At 37.1% G+C, this 18,706-nt stretch overlaps 1 protein-coding gene across 1 annotated transcript in view; it reads right to left on the bottom strand.

Annotated features, from left to right (window-relative positions):
• DDC (dopa decarboxylase) overlaps positions 1–18,706 on the bottom strand; it is a 55,857-nt gene that overhangs the window by 19,591 nt on the left and 17,560 nt on the right. The window contains 4 exon segments of the mRNA XM_085305474.1: positions 3,984–4,051; positions 5,674–5,768; positions 7,861–7,927; positions 16,424–16,567. Coding sequence (XP_085161600.1) covers positions 3,984–4,051; positions 5,674–5,768; positions 7,861–7,927; positions 16,424–16,567 — 374 coding nt within the window.

Below are 18,706 nucleotides of genomic sequence, written 5' to 3'. Positions count from 1 at the left end.
GTATGAGGAAATCCCTATCTTAAAGGAACAGAAGTGGGCACGAATCAAGATCCTTGCTCTGTGGGGCAAATGGAAACTAGGGGATGGAGGGAAATACAAGGAGTAAGGACAAGAAGGCTATTAACTCTCATCCCCCATCAGCACCATGCTGTACAGATGAGAGTGGAAGTAGGGAAGAGTGAAGCACTACACTTCTGTAAGTGCTGTAGCTGACACACTACATTTATCCAAGTTCCACTGTTTTGTACTGTGTAGAAAAATCATTTCAGATGTTAAAAAAAAAAAAGTGAGCAAAGTAATGTGGTCACTTGCAGATGACTATTTTGTTTTGTTTTTTACACTTAGTCATCACCTTAGGCTGAAGCTTGTTTTTCCATATCATTAGACACCATCAAATAATGATAGGTGAGATTCTAGATAGCTTAGATGTGAGAAACGGAGATTGCCCTAGTGACTAAAGAATTGCACATTTTGTCCCCGAGGAGATTCAAGCTTGGGCTTTTCTCTCTTCCACCTTAAGAATGTTATATCTTTGAAATTTCTGCCAACTTTCTTTGAAATTAATAATATAGTCTATACTCTGATAGGAGGAAGCTAAAAATCTCCTGGGATAGAAACAAAACTAGAGGGACAGTGTGATATTATATTTTGTTTTCTGAGAAAGTCACACTAAAATATTTTAATGTGGTTTCATAGGGCTATAGGGGACAGGATTATTGAGAAGCTAAACTGGTAGGGACAAGACTAAAGCTCTTAATTGTCCTACAGACATTAAAAAGAATGATGGTGAATTTTCTCATTTCTGAGAGTGGCTACTTTGATATTAATTTTTTTGAATGATGAGGAAAAGATGGGAGAAACTAGCAAAGGTTTTTCATTTTCTCCCTATTCCCACATACAGAGAGAGATGATGAGTCATGAAGCACTTATAAATTGGGGCCCTGGGTTAATCACTGCCACTCCTGATGAATCAGGATCAAAATGTAAGCCATTTAATCTAATAAGAAGAAAAATTTCATTATGAGTTAGAGAATTTGAAGTGCTTATATTTCATTCAGGAAGTGATTATCTGAATAAAACACACATTTGTGCAAAAGTCATCCTTGTTGACTAAACTAAAGGAGCCAAAGATTAACCTAAAGCAACTGAGGGACCATTGTTTCAATTTCACTTTTTTATCATTATTTTTATTAATAAGGTGAATCTTCTTGCTGGATAATGTTCTTTTTTTTTGACTTTCAGATTTTCAACTTTTTTCATTTTTGCAGAATTTTTCTTCGTATATAACTGAAATTGATGCTTTCATTTATGTTGATAAACAGTCTGACTTTACTGATTATCTGTTTTGCTGAAAAGTATCATAGAATCAGTAAGATTGGAAGGGACCTCTGGAGATCATTTAGTCCAACCTCCCTGCTCAAGCAGGGTCACTTATAGCATGTTAGACAGGGTTGCATCCAGGAGGGCTTTGAAATCTCCAGAGAAGGAGAAACCACAACCTCTCTGGGCAACCTGTGCCAGTGCTCTGTCACTCTCACAGGGAAGAGTTTTTTCCTCACATTCAGGCGGAACTTCCTGTGCTTCAATTTCTGCCCATTGCTTCTTGTCCTGTCACACGGGACAACTGAAAAGAGTTTGTCCCTGTCCCCTTGGCACCTTCCCTTCAGACACTTATACACATTGGTAAGATCCCCCCTCAGTCTTCTCTCCTCCAGGCTGAAGAGGCCCAGCTCGCAGCCTTTCTTCATAGGGCAGATGCTCCAGCCCTCTGATCATCTTCGTAGCCCTATGCTGGACTCTCTCCAGTAGCTCCATGTCTCTCTTGTACTAGGGAGCCCAGAACTGGACACAGGACTCGAGATGAGGCCTCACCAGGGCTGAGGAGAGGGGCAGGATCACCTCCCTTGACCTGCTGGCAACACTCTTCCTAAGGCACCCCAGGAKACCATTGGCCTTCCTGGACACAAGGGCACATTGCTGGCTCATGGTCAACTTGTCATCCACCAGCACTCCCAGGTCCTTCTCCGCAGAGCTGCTTTCCAGAAGGTCAGTCCCCAGCTTGTACTGGTGCCTAGGGTTATTTTTCCCTAGCTGCAGGACCCTGCACTTGACCTAGATGAACCTCAGGAGGTTCCTCTCTGCCCAGCTCTCCAGCCTGTCCAGGTCTCTCTGAAGGGCAGCACAGCCCTCTGGTGTGTCAGCCACCCTCCCAGCTTGGTATCATCAGAAGACTTGGTGAGGACCTTCATGCAGGTCACGGATGAATCAGTAGAACAGGATGGGATCCAGTACTGAGCCCTGTGGGACGCCACTAGCTACAGGTCTCCAACTAGACTCCACACCACTGATGACAACCCTCTGAGCTCTGCYTTTCAGCCAGTTCTCAATCCACCTCACTGTCCACTCGTCTAACTCACATTTCCTGAGCTTATGTAGGAGGATGTTATGGGAGACAGTGTCAAAAGCCTTGCTGAAGTCAAGGCACACAGTGTCCACTGCTCTCCCCTCATCTACCCAGCCAGTCATTCCATCAGAGAAGGCTATCAGATTGGTTAAGCAGAATTTCCCCTTGGTGAATCCATGCTGGCTACTCCTGATCACCTTCTTTTCTTCCATATGTCTGGAGAYGACATCCAGAATGAGCTSTTCCMYCACCTTTCCAGGGATGGAGGTGAGGCTGAGCAGCCTATAGCTGCCTGGGTCCTCCTTCTTGCCCTTTTTGAAGGCTGGAGTGACACTGGCTTTCTTCCAGTCCTCAGGCATCTCTCCAGTTCTCCAGSACCTTTCAAAGATGATGGAGAACGGCCTGGCAACAACATCCGCCAGCTACCTCAGTACCCGTGGGTRCATCCCATCCAGGCCCATGGATTTGTGGATGTAAAGTTTGCCCAGAAGATCTCTAATCCTATCCTCAACCAAAGGAAAGTCTTCCCTTCTCCAGACTTTCTCCCTTACCTCCAGGCTCTGGGATTCTTGAGGGCTGCCCTTAGCAGTAAAGGCTGAAGCAAAGAAGRCATTCAGTAATTCTGCCTTCTCTGTATCCCTTGTCACCAGGGCCCCTACCCCATTCAGTAGCAGGCCCACATTTTCCYTGGTCCTCCTCTTGCTACTGATGTATTTGAAGAAGCCCTTCCTGTTGTCCTTGACATCCCTTGCCAGACTCAATTCCAGCTGGGCCTTAGCCTTCCTCGCATCATCTCTACATACTCTGACTGCATTCCTATAATTCTCCCAAGTAGCCTGTTCCCTCTTCCACATTCTGTGTACTTTCTTCTTCTGTCTGAATTTGGCCAAGAGCTCCTTGTATCATTAACTGTGTCACTAGTAACACACTTGGTTCTGGGAATTTCAGTTTGGGACACAAAAGCATCAATGTTAATGCTGTTCCCCTTGTAATGATAATTTGCTTTGTTTCAAAGTACATCTACTCACTTCTACTTTGGCATCTTTCTATATCATAATGTAGTCTCTTCCATCCTTTGGTGACATCGAAAATCAGCATAAAATTGCATAAATAGTCCCTTTTGAACTCAATTGCTTTTCATCAGCCAAATCTCAGACATTTTTAGAAAGGCTCTTGAAAGGATCAAGACTCAAACTGAGAGAAATTTTATGAAAGAAAAGAAAAAGCTCCATTTCGTATACTATTCATTGCATTCACACCTTTAAAGCGATTTTTTTCTGTTTATTTTTTAAACAGTCTCAAATGGAGCAGATAAGAATCTGCAGACTTTTCAGGCTTTCTCCCTGGAACAAAATGTGGAGCTAAGTTTTTTTTGTTTTTTTTTTTTTTTTTTTTTTTTTTTTTTTTTAATGGATTAAATGAAATAGTGAATGTTGTACATAATTTACAAGAGTTAAAAGATATCCAGAACTAATTTCATTAAAGCAATAAAAATAAATGTCTACTGTTAGAAAAGCAAACTATTTTACCATGAGATTTTTTTCTCTCTTGTAATGTTTCCTTTTTCTGTAATACTTACCACATTGCAGAGCAGTCAAAATTCACTAAGAGCCATTTGTGAGGATTAAAGTTAAATGAATCTGCAAACTGAAAATGGATAAATACAAAAAAAAGGAGTTATGCAAAAGAAAAGAATCCATGTTTATAATTTTCACATCGATATAACCTTATTTAATAACTATTGTAGTTAAATATTCATTTGATATTGGGGGTGGAATTCAGGTGTGCAGCTAAACTTCTGCTATCATCTACATTGAGCATTCACTAAGAATTACACCTTTACAAGATTTGCATATACAGACAAATGATACATTTAGTTCTAAATCTGTGCATCACATTCAGCCATAAAATTTTACCTGGCCACGAATGGTTTTTTTAACCACTAAGGTATTATCTTTTAGTAGAATAGTCATTTTTTCTTTGAAGTCAAATATAAATTAATTTTTAGACAAGTCCAGCACAGAATAAGTATTCAAAAATACATAGTTATATGTTAAGTAATAAAAACTCAACTTTACTTAACAGTTATTTAGGCATGGCACAGGAGGAAACCCAGATAGATGAGAAGGACATTGTGTGGGAAAGGCTTCTTCTGCAGACTGTGTGATAAGCAAGGCACTGACCATTAGCAATACAAAGGGGAGACAAGAGCTTGGGAGCACCACTTAGCACTTTTCTTTTCACGTTTGTTTCTCATAGCCTTCCCTATCACTGGAAAAAAAATTACAACTGCTCATATGATGGAAGATATCTATCCATCTATCTATCTATCCATCTATTTCCCTGTAATAAGGAAGGTAGGGAACCTGCTCMTGGTTGTTAAATATTGACTCAAATGACATATGCAAGCCCAGGCAAGGGATGCTCTTTCATTTCCTTCAGTAACCAATAATAATTTAAAAAAACTATTCCCATACAGGAAATTACAATAAGCTTAATTTGCTGATAAAAAAAAGACAGAAAGAAATGCTTTATTTGTTGTGGGGGGGGGGCTTCCTCCTCCTCTTTATTAGTTTCTACCTATCAGTGCTATGTTTAAACTTATAGCTTTACCAAACAGTAATATTTTCTCCATTGACATGGAAGACAAGGACTTATCTGCCTGTCTGAGGGGAGCAGCAGGAAATTGAAGTATTCTTATCTAAGGAACTGAATGCCAAGTAGCTCAGGGAGGAGGAAAAAAAGGAACAGGAGTGCTGTTGGGGGAATATTTCATTTAGCTCCCTCTTAGCCATTAAACCCTATCTGTCAGAGGCACAGCTACTAGTTGTATCCTGTATGTCTCTCAGGATGTATGGAAAAAAAATCAGGCATAATAAAATCATTAATTTGTTTAACTTCATGGAGGTGGGGGGGAGGGCAATGTAGAGTTAGGATGTTACAAATGTGCTTTTTGGACGTTCAGGAGAAAGTACCTATTTTCTGGACTATTTCTTGGACTAAAGCAAGATACTTTGTTGATTCACTACTATATGGGATTCTGAATGACAAATTCTTACATATTGTGATAACTTGCATACTGCCAGAATAACGGTGAAAGTTATATAAATATTGGTAATGTAAAAGGATATTTAGACATTCTGTAGAGAAGTGCAGCATGCTCAGAGATTCTAGAAAAGCCATTCATACCATATGTACAAGAAACAAAAACACAATCTATGCAAGAGCAAGGTTTATTCAGGTTGTTAGAGAAGAAATATTTCACTCACCTCCACTCCATTTAAAAGATGTCTGAATTCGGGGCAGATGAATGCACTCCCAGCATAGGCTGCATCGATATGCATCCAGATATTTTCATTATTACCTTTAAAAGAAAAAAGTAAGTAAATTAAACAGCAGATTACAAATCCTTATTAATTTGCATTAAACAAAATGCCTTAGAGATTTTCTTTGATGTTACTAATTTAACTTGAAATTGGGAAAATAAGATACGAAATATTTCTACCACTTGGGTTTCTGCTAATACATAAAGATGTGTGCATACATATTCTTCTTGCTCCTCAATTCCTTTGATGGAGCAGAGTCCTTAAATATTTAGATTTATCTTATTAAATAACATAAAATACTAAATAATTTTAAGTACCATTATAAAATATACTTTAAAGATACATCTAGAGTAGTTATTAATTTCTATGTTAATAAAACTAGCAAGAGGAGCTACAGTTTTAGCTGTTCTTCTCACTTCCAACTCACAAAGTATGCACAAACATTTCTAAAACAGGTTTCCATATACATATATATCTACTTATACATGCATATATACACATACATGTATATATATACTTTTGAACTATATACAGCAAACTGTTTATTTTAAGGACTGAGACACTTACCCAAGAGCAAGCATTGAAAGATTGTGTTAGTTTTGATTACTCACTGAATGGTTTCTGCAAAAATATTTTAGCATATGGGTCTCATTGATGCTCTGTGATTTCCTATTCACATTCTGCTATTGATCACATGCAATAATTCACAAAGTAACAAATCTCAACTATGAGCTGATGACTGAAACCCATATAACATCTTTGCACAAGTCACCAAACAATGCTGATACATATTTTTACATAGAGGGGCACATGCATTCAGAGCCATAATTAGGCACCATGTTCATGTCAGAATTTGCATTCTTGTGGTCTAAATTTTATTTTTTTGCAGAAATGCCTGGAAAAAGTTAATAAGATGCTATTCATAAAATCCACGTGAATTAGGTTTAGTTGAAGAGACATTGAAAGTTCATTTGGCTTATTTTTTTAAAATATATTTGGCTTGAGACATTGCCTGTATTTTACAGGCATATTGAGAAGGTATATTAAGAAGAACATTCACCTGTATGCAGAAAAGCTATCATAAGGCTTATGATTTAGAGTTTCAGCGRTCCTTCTGCTGATCTCCACTGCACAAGCAGAAAGTCAGGAGAGCAACTGATGAAACACACATGATCCCTTGCTATACCTAAAAGTATTGGTGTCACTATTTTATTAAGTCARGTCTGTAGGGATAACTTGAACAGCAAAATCATTTCTAGCTGCTAAGCAGAGTACTAGAAACCATTTTAGAGAGGAAGATTAGGAGTCTGATGCCTGYGCTGAAAGGGAGAAGACCTAACGAAGCATGCCATCACCATGCAAACTCCAAGTGTTTTAGGCCCCACCTGAATGAATGAACAAAATGTCAAATCTTGCCATGTTTCTATAACGTTTCTTCTGACTGCTTCTTGCCATGTTTCTATTATATTGCTTCTGACTACTTTTAGCCTGCTCTAAATGCACAATTGAATGTTATCACACTTTCAGCAGTCAGCAGGTGTGCTTCTGCCCAAGCCTTTGCTTGCCACAATAGACCATAACATAGAAACAATTACAAAGGGTCCATGACTCAGTCACTGCATTAAACACCCCTGCTCGTGTCTTGCTTTCTTGCAAGAGGAAGGAAATAGGGGATAGAAGAGAAAAAGTTAAGGAGAATATGCATGGTTTTCTGTTGCTTGTTTCCTGATTATATTTTATAGTCATTAGAACCAAAGAGAAACAAAACACTTGATGCAGGGAAGTAGAGTTCAGCCTTTCTCTGATCTTCTCCATTGCTCAAGATTCTCTTGCAAGTAGGAGAGTTTGAAGAAAAATGTTTAACGGAAACAATTATAGTAATTTTTTTCTACTGAAAATGTTCAAAGAAGCCTCACCAAAACTTGGTGCTATGATCTCTGTACTCCTTACTGGTCTAAGGATACAAGCCAGATGCTTCACATATTAGAGAGAAAATTTTAACTGAAGGTCTCATTTATAAGTAGCTTTATTGAACTTGGAGGGTGACACAGCACAAGGCCTAGGAAATGACTCACTATGGCTTAAACTGATACTTGCAATTTTAGAAAGTAGCAGCAGACAAAGACTTACAAATAGGACCCAGTTCTAACAGTTTGTCAAAGGAGCAGCAAGGTGTGGTTCCAAGTGTTGCACAAAACTGCAGAGAYGAAAAAACAAAGGCAAAAAAAGTTAACCAAACATGTTTTTCAGCAAAGAAGATTATCAAACAAACAAAACTGTCTGCAAAGGCAACAATGAACAGATGATATAGGACAAAACATATTGATTTTAGCCAACACCTACTCTTCAGTGGAATTTTTGAGAATCTAATTTTTTTTCCAAAGCTCCCATAAACTTACACTGAGACAAATGCATAAAATCCAATGTTAATATAAAACTGATTGATAATGAAATATAGTCACATATATTAACGCTATATTTTATGTATTTTCTGTGTGTCTCACACGCTTCTCATGCAGCCCAATACTAATCTCACACATGCAATTATCATTAAAATGATTCGCAGTTTATGCTAGTACAGGCAAACTTCAAACATGGGCAAGTGCAAGATACTGGGACTCCTGTTGAGAGAGTCAATCATAAAATGTTACAGCTTGAGTTAAAGAGCGGAGGCTCTAACAGACACTTGTAACTGATTTATGCTGAGAGGATCTGCAGGCTGGAACCTGTTCACTAGTCAGATATATTCACTATTATGTTTATGAGACATTTTCCGAATAAACTTTTCGCTCCCAGCTTCATCCTAAAATACTGAAATTGTGCTGCTCTCACTCTGTTCATTTCTTAACAGATGTATCCTGCTGTATGACCATAGCAGGCCAAAAGCAGAGGCAACATAAATGTTGAGGGAAGTTTCACACTAGTAAGAGAATATAACTAGCTGAAATTTACTGGGACTAGGCAGATGGAATTATAATCTAGAAAACAACTACCAAGTGCAAGTAAACTGACATTATTTTATATTTTATTGTTAGTCTTGCATTTTAAATACCTAGTCTCATTTTTGCAAACAACAATAAAGCCTGGGACAGGTTGTTCCTTGTACTGAAATTATATGTATTAAAAGACACTTTACAGTTTAAATAGAGAAAATATAATTTTTTTTAGTTGGAATGCTGAAGTACTAAGGCATTAGATCATTTATACAAGGTCACACACAACACCATACCACAGCCGGATGATTACAAATATTTCAAATGCAGAAACTTTATTGTTTTTGTATTTGTGGTTACTTTCCTGCAAGAACATTATCAACCCACCATCCTTCGTTTCCACTGTTTTTCCCTAGACATCTACAAATGGCCACATTTTGGGGAGGTTGTTTCTGTTGGGGGCAGGTGCTTGAATGTGCATATTACTAAGGCATGCTTATTCTCTGAAAATGTCCCTCAGTGAATTCATGACAACTCCTGTAAGAAAAGAAAGGAACATCTTGGTGATATCTCTCCATCCTCCATACCTTTCAGGAAGCAAACATACTGCCTTAACAAAATATGGATACAAGTATACTATAAAACTCCGTGTTTTATCTCAGCTCCATTATGTGTAGGTACACAGGGCCTTTGGGTTCCCTTTGGGAATGACACCAGCAGAAAACATTTCCAGTGGTTCTGTGTCTATATTGCACTTCTCCGGCCTGTCCAGCTAGCTAAGTGACAGCTTTGTATGTCCAGTAGAGCAGGTCTTCCTGCTGTGTTAGAGGTTGTCCTCAGTAAAGAGCAGCACACGCTGCCCATGCCCAGCCAAGAGGTACAGTCGGTGGCTCAACTGTGTGGGGTTGAGGAGACTTTCAGTCTCCTCTTGTACAGTCATCTTGATGCACGCAAGCACTCCTGTAGCAAACAAAGGATTTTGTTTGTATTTAGATTTCCTGCTATGGTCTTATCTTCTTTAGGTTTTTATTTTGTCTCTCTATGGCCCAACAAGTTTTCTACATCGGAGCAAAAAGTTACTATGCCTGTAGGAAGCTGTTTGCCAAAATCTTATAGTCTGTTTTAGCCTAATAGCACATATAATTTGCCAAGTGCATACCTTTTTCTGTTCCTCTAGCCTGGACACAGCTTCTGCATTTCACTGATGTCTCTACTTCTAGAAGGTCGTGTTACACAAATGCTAAACTATATAACTTTTGGGGGAGGGTCCTTCTTCCATCTTTTTTTAAAAGGTGATACAAATTTGTGCTAAACCTTTCTGGTCTACTTAAACAGTTTGCTTGATACCTGCAAATATTTAACCATTTAATTTGTTCTCTTGAGCATACATTCTCATTTGTAACTTGGTGCCCTCTCTGAAGTTAAACATGAATTGCTATGCAAGGTTTTCTTGACTTTTTCACCAGCTATTGGATATTGAACTTCAAACTGTTATGAATCATCTACAGTCACATCTTGAAGCAGGTCCTGTACATATCTTGGGACTAATTAAAAGTTGGTTTTCCCTTTAGTCGTTCTCTGATGAGTTCTTCCAAGAAGCTGTCACAAAGTTTTTAAATGTTTATTTATCTTTGCTTTTCACACTCAGCTTTTTTCCTATTTCTTTTTGTTACAAAAAACAAAGTACTAACAGCACAAGACCAGACATCCTGAAAAAGATAATCAGATCTTCAGACAAAGATTCGAACAAACATGATAGGATTTTCATCTGCAGTCTCTAGTCTTTTGGAGGATTAATGCAAGGTGAGAGAGGCTTGTTCTACCACTAATTCAGCTAGACTTTCCAAAATTCCTGGAGATTCCTGTACTAACAGAAACTTCCAGTAAGAATGGCATGTGGACATGCATTCAAAAATAGCCAGAAATTTAAAGTGATATGCACCAAGTACATCGAACTAATCAACAACCCATTGCTACAGGTAAAACCTCTCTTTTAAGTATTCTTTCAAATGTATCTGCATCTATACTGTACAATATACCTCAAAGGTATTTTAAATCCTGTTCCTGTGCAGAGCTGAATGTTTCTGCTTAATAGAAAGTATTTGGACAGTACTCAATTTAAATAAACTTGTGTATAGTATTAGAAGAAGTAATATTTTGCCWTTATGTATGGAAGACCTGATTAAATATAGTCATACAAAATCTGGAAAGCATTTTAGCTCTGACACTGCACATATTCCCCTAAATTGATCACTACACCAAAATTAATAACTATAATGATGTTTCACTGCACCAATTTTTTAAAAAATAGCTACAAGAAAAGAAATTATTAAAATAAGAAAGGACCAATTCAGATTTTTTTTTTTCAATGATCAAACAATTAAGAATCTGGGACAGAAACAAATATAGTTCTGAAAATGAGAAGCATATTGAACATAGAGATGATAAAATTCTGCTTCTGACACATTTTTTTCCTCCAAATAATCTAACTTTTATCTCTACTGGGCCATGCCATATTTCTGAGACAGACGAGAAGAGCTGAATGATAACAGTGCTTAAAGTAGGTTTATGACCAGGTTAGAAGTTTAATTATCCATGGTAGAAGGTTAAAAAGTATACATATTTAAAACATTAACAAATTATTTTTAACATGCAGAATGTATTTTTACTAAGGAGTAGGTTTATTCTTTTTTTTTCCTAATAAAGCATGTACATATAAAGTAATTAATAATACATTTGTCGCATTTCTGCCTACCTGAGATGTTCCCACACTCAGGAAAAAACCTACMTTTCATCTTTGGTTGAACTACAGATCTAGAAATAGGGGCACAAAAGAATGGAGGATATCATGATGAAAAATAAATTTAATTTTTCTATATATACAAAAATAGTAGTTAACCTGCTTTGGAAAATACTGAAATAAAGCACATAGTCTTAGCTCTGCTCTCTTACGCATATATTTTATGATAATGTATTCTGGATTTTCTGACAAGATTAGAGCACAACTCTCTTGGCCAGTCCCCTGATATCAGGAAGAAAAAAAATTACTGCACAATTTCACAACAGAAAGTTACAAATTATTAATGTTAGTGCTGTACTGCAGTTAAAGTATTATCTTAATTACTGTAAGGAATATGTTGTTTCTCTAAGAGATTACATGAGTTCAAACATAGACTTAGTTGTTTAAATAAATGGCTTATTTTGTAAAGTATATCTCAACTTCTAAAATAATTTTGTTGTCCTCTCTGCTTGTGTCTAAGCCTCAAAGCTACTTGTGTTAATTCTCAGAAACCCCTTAAAGTGACAGCATCTGCTCTTGGCAGGGCTATCTTTAGCCTGCCTCAGTACTAAGCAATGAATCTAACTCAATTTGCAACCTGTATAACATCAACATAATCACATTTGTGCAAGGGGCAAGGGACAGGCTGCATCACAAAAATGAGACTGATGGCTCGGTAGAGCCCGCAGGCCTCACGCTTTCCAAGCTGTGCACTTCAGATTTGACTCARTCCCAGCTGTGAATACAAAGCAGATAAAATGCTTGCGTCAGTCATCTCCTGCATTACTTTCCTGAAATCAAGACCTGTGTCAGGGAACGTGCATGAATCTTTATGATATTTGAGAGTAAGGCTCTCAGGCAGCATAAAGCAAAGACTGAGATTCTCAACCTTTTCTACTAGAAAACCTGCTATAGCTTTTTTTKKGGGRAAAAAAAAGATGAAAAGATGTAGACACATTTTGTATAATTTTGCCATAAAGCTTCTCATTTGCAATCAATTAAAATGAGACAATTTTTAATGTTCTCTTATTATTTTTATTTTGTCTTACTCAGTTGCTTGCCAGCTTGCATGAGAATGACTGCAGCTTAAAAAAATTGCAATAGTTTACTAAACCACCATCCAAYATCTTATGAAACAGTAATCATTCACAAACTATGGGTTAAAACACACTGCCCTTAAGGTCTGTATATCTCAGAGAATGCTTCTTCCAAACAGGAATCTGTGGTCAGGATCTTAGTGTTAACTCCTACTAAAAAGATGGCTCCTCTGTCAGTCTAATCCAGATTTATTGTTTCCCGTGTGAATTCAGATACAAACAGCCTGCTTCTTAATATCCTGTAGATCATCACTCAGAAGACTTACTTCAGTTACAATCAGAGAGATTTCATGCTGGGTCTTTGTTCAGCAGAAAACAGATCATGTTACAGCACCACTATACTGGATGAAGTTGTTGAAGTACATTGTACTATGCATAAGCCAGCTGCTGCAATATATCAGTGCTGATATATGAAAGACAATGTAAAGCCTACAGGCCACTTACACACATTCAAGTGAACTACACTTGAAGGCAGTGGACCGCATCTCTGAATTCAGCAGTGCATGACTTAGTGATCTCCATATTTGGGTATCCTGGTCAACATTCACCTAATCCAGAAGTCTGTATCAAGTTGAGAACACAGGGCCCAACTAAGAAACRTATTTAAACATGTGCTTAACCTCCAGTGAGTGTTTCTAATTAATGAGAAGAAGATGACTTCAACATGTGCCTCAAAGCTCTGCTGAACYAAGGGTCATATGAAAGGCTGAGTGTGGGCCACACTTGGAAACTGCTACTATGTAAATTGTGACCCTCCTCACCTGGCCGGGCTGAGTGTATTGTTTGCACAGTATGCCCTGCCTCACTATATCAAACTGTCTGTGCTTCAATTTCTGCACAAGTTATTTTGCAAGAAACAAATAAATTCAAATATAAGCTTGAAATTAAGGAAAGGAAACAAAAGCAGAGGTCTAGCCACATTGCTTCAATTTGGCCATAGCTTCTATTGAACAAAGACTATTAGAGCTAAAAGATATTGATGGTGGATAGGAATTCAAAGATGCTCTTTTTAAAAACAATGCTCCCCTTCCCTCTAAAAAGACTGTTTGTCAAACCTTATTTATGTGAAAAGCAAATCAGTAATTATCAGATTGCTGTGATGAGGGATCCTCTTTCACATCAAGCCTGGCAATAAACCCCTCCCTAATTCTCCACTCTCCTCTAAAAGAAAAGCCTTTCTATCAATTTTAGTATGATGATTCCTAATTCATTCAATCTGAGCAGAGAATCAGGCATATTAAGTATCATACTTTGCTTGTCTCTTCTTTTTGATCCCCTACAAAGTCATTTTGCTGATAAGAGAGACTGCATCAACCAAGATCTCTTTATTAGGAAGGTTCTCTCTGCATTCACAAATCTCTTCAGGCAAAATTTCTTCTGTTAAACTTTTTGCTTTGATGTTGAATCTCTCTCATTAGCAAAGGCAGTGAATGCAGGGAGACAAGGAATAAAGTGAAGTAAGGTGTTTCTTAGCAATGTGCATAACTGTCGTGAGAACAAAATAAAATAGCACCAAATTACTCAAGAACAAAAGAAAGTTAAAAGCTTCTAAAATCTGCAAGCTAGAGAAGGGAGTACTAATACAGTGCATGAACTGCTGCTCAGCATGACAGAGAATTAACACACCTTTTGAATTAAGAGGCCAACCATAAGGATAATGAGATCTGGTTTAATCTAAGCTGACATGTTTTATGTATACAAATAAATGGAAGACCTGGCACAGGCCATATTAAATCAGACTGAGCCTGTGCTGCCTTTGAAAGCCTGTTTTGCATAGCTAAGCAAACAGAAGAGGAAAAACAACAGTTAAGTCACCCTTTGCAATGGTGTTGCTGAATGCATAAACAGAATATTTGATTTCCCCTTGCTACACAAGAAAAATTAACAAGGAATGAATATTTATGAGGGGCAAGTTGCATTTTTTGTTAATGGATATCAGATGAACAACAAACCAGATAACTTTGTTGTTAGTGCATGGAGAGGTGATATAATACTGTACCTGGTATRTTGTTAAGAAGAAAAAAACACAAAGAAATACAAAACAAGAAATCCCAGAAAACAAAATTGTTGTTAGTGCATGGAGAGGTGATATAATACTGTACCTGGTATGTTGTTAAGAAGAAAAAAACACAAAGAAATACAAAACAAGAAATCCCAGAAAACAAAATTGTTTAAAATGAAGAGTAAGATAATCAAGTAGAAGCTTATGTAAGATACTATGAGCTGGTATAATATAATAGAAATAACACATGGATAGAAATAGATAAACACATAGATAGAAATAACATAGAAAGCCCTGTGGATGCTTTGTTCCTCAGTCATAGTCTTACTGTTTTGGAAAGCAATCAATGTGATGACCTCAGTCATCCTGAGGACTCACTAGTTCAAGACAAGCTAAAAAATAGCAGCATACCACACCTATGAAAAACGTTCTTCACATTAACCATCCTCATACTACATAAAACCCAACAGTAAAAATTAGTAACAAGAAGAGAAAAAAAAAAGACTATATTTTTAAAAGGCTTGATGTAATATAAGCTTTTTTGTCTCATTGTGTTTGTCTCTTAATCTGCTAAATATTCTAAAAAGCGCTAATAAAAACTTAGGGCACATTGGCCTTTCTGAAAATGTCACCCTATGAAAGAAAAGAAACAACTGCTGAGTCAGATATGACTTTTCTGAGGAAAAAAGTAATATACAATATTAATAYTTAGATATGGAAGTTGTTAAGAGTAAAAAGTATTACATTATAAATAGCAGGATATCAGTATTATATTATAAATAGCAGTTTACAAAGTTTGTAGGCAAGTTTAATGTATTATTGCTAGCATATTATACCCCTTTATAAATCTATACAGATCAGTGTCTGTATCAAGTTTCGCAGAGRTATAACGCTCAAAAGATGAGCAAAACATTATATTCATGATGTACACATGAGTTTACTTGCTCCATGAAAAAATAAATGGTAAACACTTGTTTTAACTTGAAAAAAATGAGATGGTGTTCTGAATTGACAGGAGGAACAGATCTGATGAAGAAGAAAATATTCTTTTGAATCACATATTTATTAGAGTAGAACCAAACTTTGGAATTCTATCCAGTCCAAGACTGTTCTATGACTGGGGGGATTATGAACTTTAGCAACTCTGATAGAGACACACTTGCTTCTGCTGGACTGCTGCAGAAACTGTAACCTTTGGAATGGAAAGTGGACAGATAACAAGAAAGGATGACACCTAGAACTGCCACAGACAGATTAGCTATAGTTCACCTGTTAGAGATAGGTCACATACTTAAAAATACCTATCTGACAAAGTATGATCTTGCTAATATTTGGGGTAAATTGTGGAGGTTCTTTTCTTTGATAAACTAGTGAGGAGGGGAGACTTTTGCTTGTTGAATGATGCCATCATTTAATTTATTGTTTGAAAATTTGTTTTATGTGTAAATTAGAACTCGAAGAGTAAAGGTATACCTTTGTGACAGAAGCAGGTTGGAATTCAGGTGCTAAGAGATTATAACCTAGTAGGATTAAATGTAACTACAAATTCAGTTTCATCTACTTAACTGTCTAATCTAACCTGAACTCCTTTTAAAATATCATTTTTGCTCAGTAGAGCAACCAACTGCTCAAATGAATTGCTCCCCCTACAAAGAACTGCCTCCTATACTTCCACTTCAAATTAGTTATTTTCCTGCATGCATAGATATTTAAAATGATTCTAGCAAAGTTCACATGAGTGAAGAACATTCACGGAATCCATCCTAATAGTCTAGCTAGCCTGCCTATCAATCCGTCTGTTAGGGATGAGGTCATCTACTCATCTCAATAATAGCCTATCTGAAGCAATAAATCCATTGATGAATTAAAACTCAGTACTTACGAAGAATGGAATAAGGCCAGCAGCTTTGTCTTCCTCCAAAACTTTCTTTAGAGTTGAACCACAAACAGTAAATTTTTCATCTGAAGGAACATTTTTTATCTTCACACCMCCAATTAAGGCAGCCCTTTCCACAGATGAATGGGCCTGCAAGGAAGCAAATATGTTTTAGGACAGACATCTTTTATTGGTGTGTAAGAAGTTCATTTGAATTTAAAAAAAAAAAAGAATAATTTCATTCAAATAAAGCAACATCTGAGAGCCTGAGACTTGCTGGTATGTAACAAACATTATAAAGCTCTCTCTGTCTCTGTCTCTCTCTCTTATACTCTCACACTCATATTCCCACCCTCCAACAGTAACTCTGAAGTATTCCTGAAACCATTGCAAAGGTCTCATTCAGACAAGAGTTCAATTAACCTTAATGAGAGCTTTAATTAACATGCTCTCAGAATTGAGTAGGATTGATTAAGCACTTCAGGATTTAGCTCCAAATCAACCAAAAAATCCACAGACAATCAACCTGCCTGATAATAATTTAGTTGCTCAAGAGAATATTTTTACAGTGTGCAGGTTTGCTAAAGCATAAAAAAAGTGTATGTTGTGGTACAATATAGGTTGAAATATTTTCTTACATTACTATTTTGTTTTAGATTACCTACTGAATAAACTGCAGTCCAATTATTCATTGATTTTGTAAAGCAATTAATAATGCAGTCTTGATGAGTTATTTTACTTAGAAGCTCTCTTATTTGGATACCCCTTAGGTAATTTTTTAGAACATAAAGCGTATTTCAGTACAGAAAAATAAAGATATTGCTATGGAATTCCTTAATCCTTAACATATCACTAGGAATTCCTCCTCTAAAATAGAGAAGTATGATATAATAGTAATTCTGTTAATAATGGAAGGTCAGTTTAGCCACAAAATACTCTGTTTGGCAGCATGACTAAACCAAAAAAACTCTTTTACCTTTCATCTTATAAGATTCCTTTAATCACCATTAATTTGAAAGAAGAAAATTCACCACCTCTTCATATCCTGACTGTTCTCAATTACAATATCCATGCCATCCATGTTGGTTCCTACTTATGCCTACAGGAGCACTTATTAGTTATCTTGTAATTTAGCATATAATCATTGAAAAGATTAATCTAAACTAGGGGTTGAACAAGACCAGATGAAGATGAAATTTCTGCCTTTCAACTTCATATATCCCTGAAATGACTCTTTTTAAAAGCATATTTACTATTAAGTTGTACCTCAGTAGAGCCTCCTGTCAAAGTACCTTGTTAAACTAACCAGGCACCAACTTGAGAAAACTTGGAAGTTAAGCTGTGAAATATAACTGCCTTTGAAGTTGAACACAATGTATTTACCATAGYAGTGCCATACTTTATTCACGTGTACAATGGAAAGAGGTGTTTTTTTAAACAACTTACAGGAGAAAAATTGTAAATGAGCAAACAACAGCAATACATTGAGATTATTTGCTAGCCGGAACCTAAGAACTGCTTCCCTAAGTCTCAGAAAAAAATTTAACAAGGCTGTTTCATAACTATAGCCATTCATAATCTTTGGGTTAAAATCACAAAGACGCTTTTGCATTACAACGTATCTTTAGTGCCCTGTTGTCTTGTGGAATTGCTAATCCTCAGCCATGTGCACAGGAGTCTCCCACTGTCCTGGAAGACAGCAAGGAACTAAAAAGAAATTAGTGACTTGGGCAGCCACRTAAGATGGCCAGAGGAAATGGCAAAGAAGGATTGATGAAGGGAATGGCCTGAGTAAATTTCATAATATCAAGCAGCTACCCCAACTTCTGTCCTCATCGCAGTCAGGTTTCTGCTGCCAGGGGTACCTGGATGTTCCTCTTAGCTCTGAAGTCTCAGATGCAGTGTCTCTTGCAAGAGGAACCTCAGCCAGGATAGCCCAGGCATTAAAACAGGCAGGGAGCCTTTTCAGTTGTCTCCAGACCCTCAAGTAGTCACTGGGGAAAGCCTCATTCCCCATTCTGCTCTGTACTCTTTTATACAGAGAGAACAATACTACTGGGATGAAGATTCTTTCGAAATGCCTAGAAGCTATGGTGATCTCCCAGCATATGGGAGGTCTGGGTTCAGCTCTGTGCTCCAGGTCTCTCTACTAGCCAATTTTTTACCTGCCTCCTAATTCACTCTGGCACTGTTTTGCTCTGTCAATGCATGGTTTTCTCTCCCACAGGATGGCTTAGGCTTGCTTTCTTTCTTTTTCTTTTTTTCTTTTTTTCTTTTTTTTTGGGGGGG

This window comes from Rhea americana, unplaced genomic scaffold, assembly GCF_003343005.1.
Source record: "Rhea americana isolate MKP2758 unplaced genomic scaffold, rheAme1 scaffold_220, whole genome shotgun sequence".
Taxonomy (NCBI): Eukaryota; Metazoa; Chordata; class Aves; order Rheiformes; family Rheidae; genus Rhea; species Rhea americana.
Note: the sequence above shows the minus strand (reverse complement) of the source record. Positions and strands in the feature narration are given on the sequence as shown.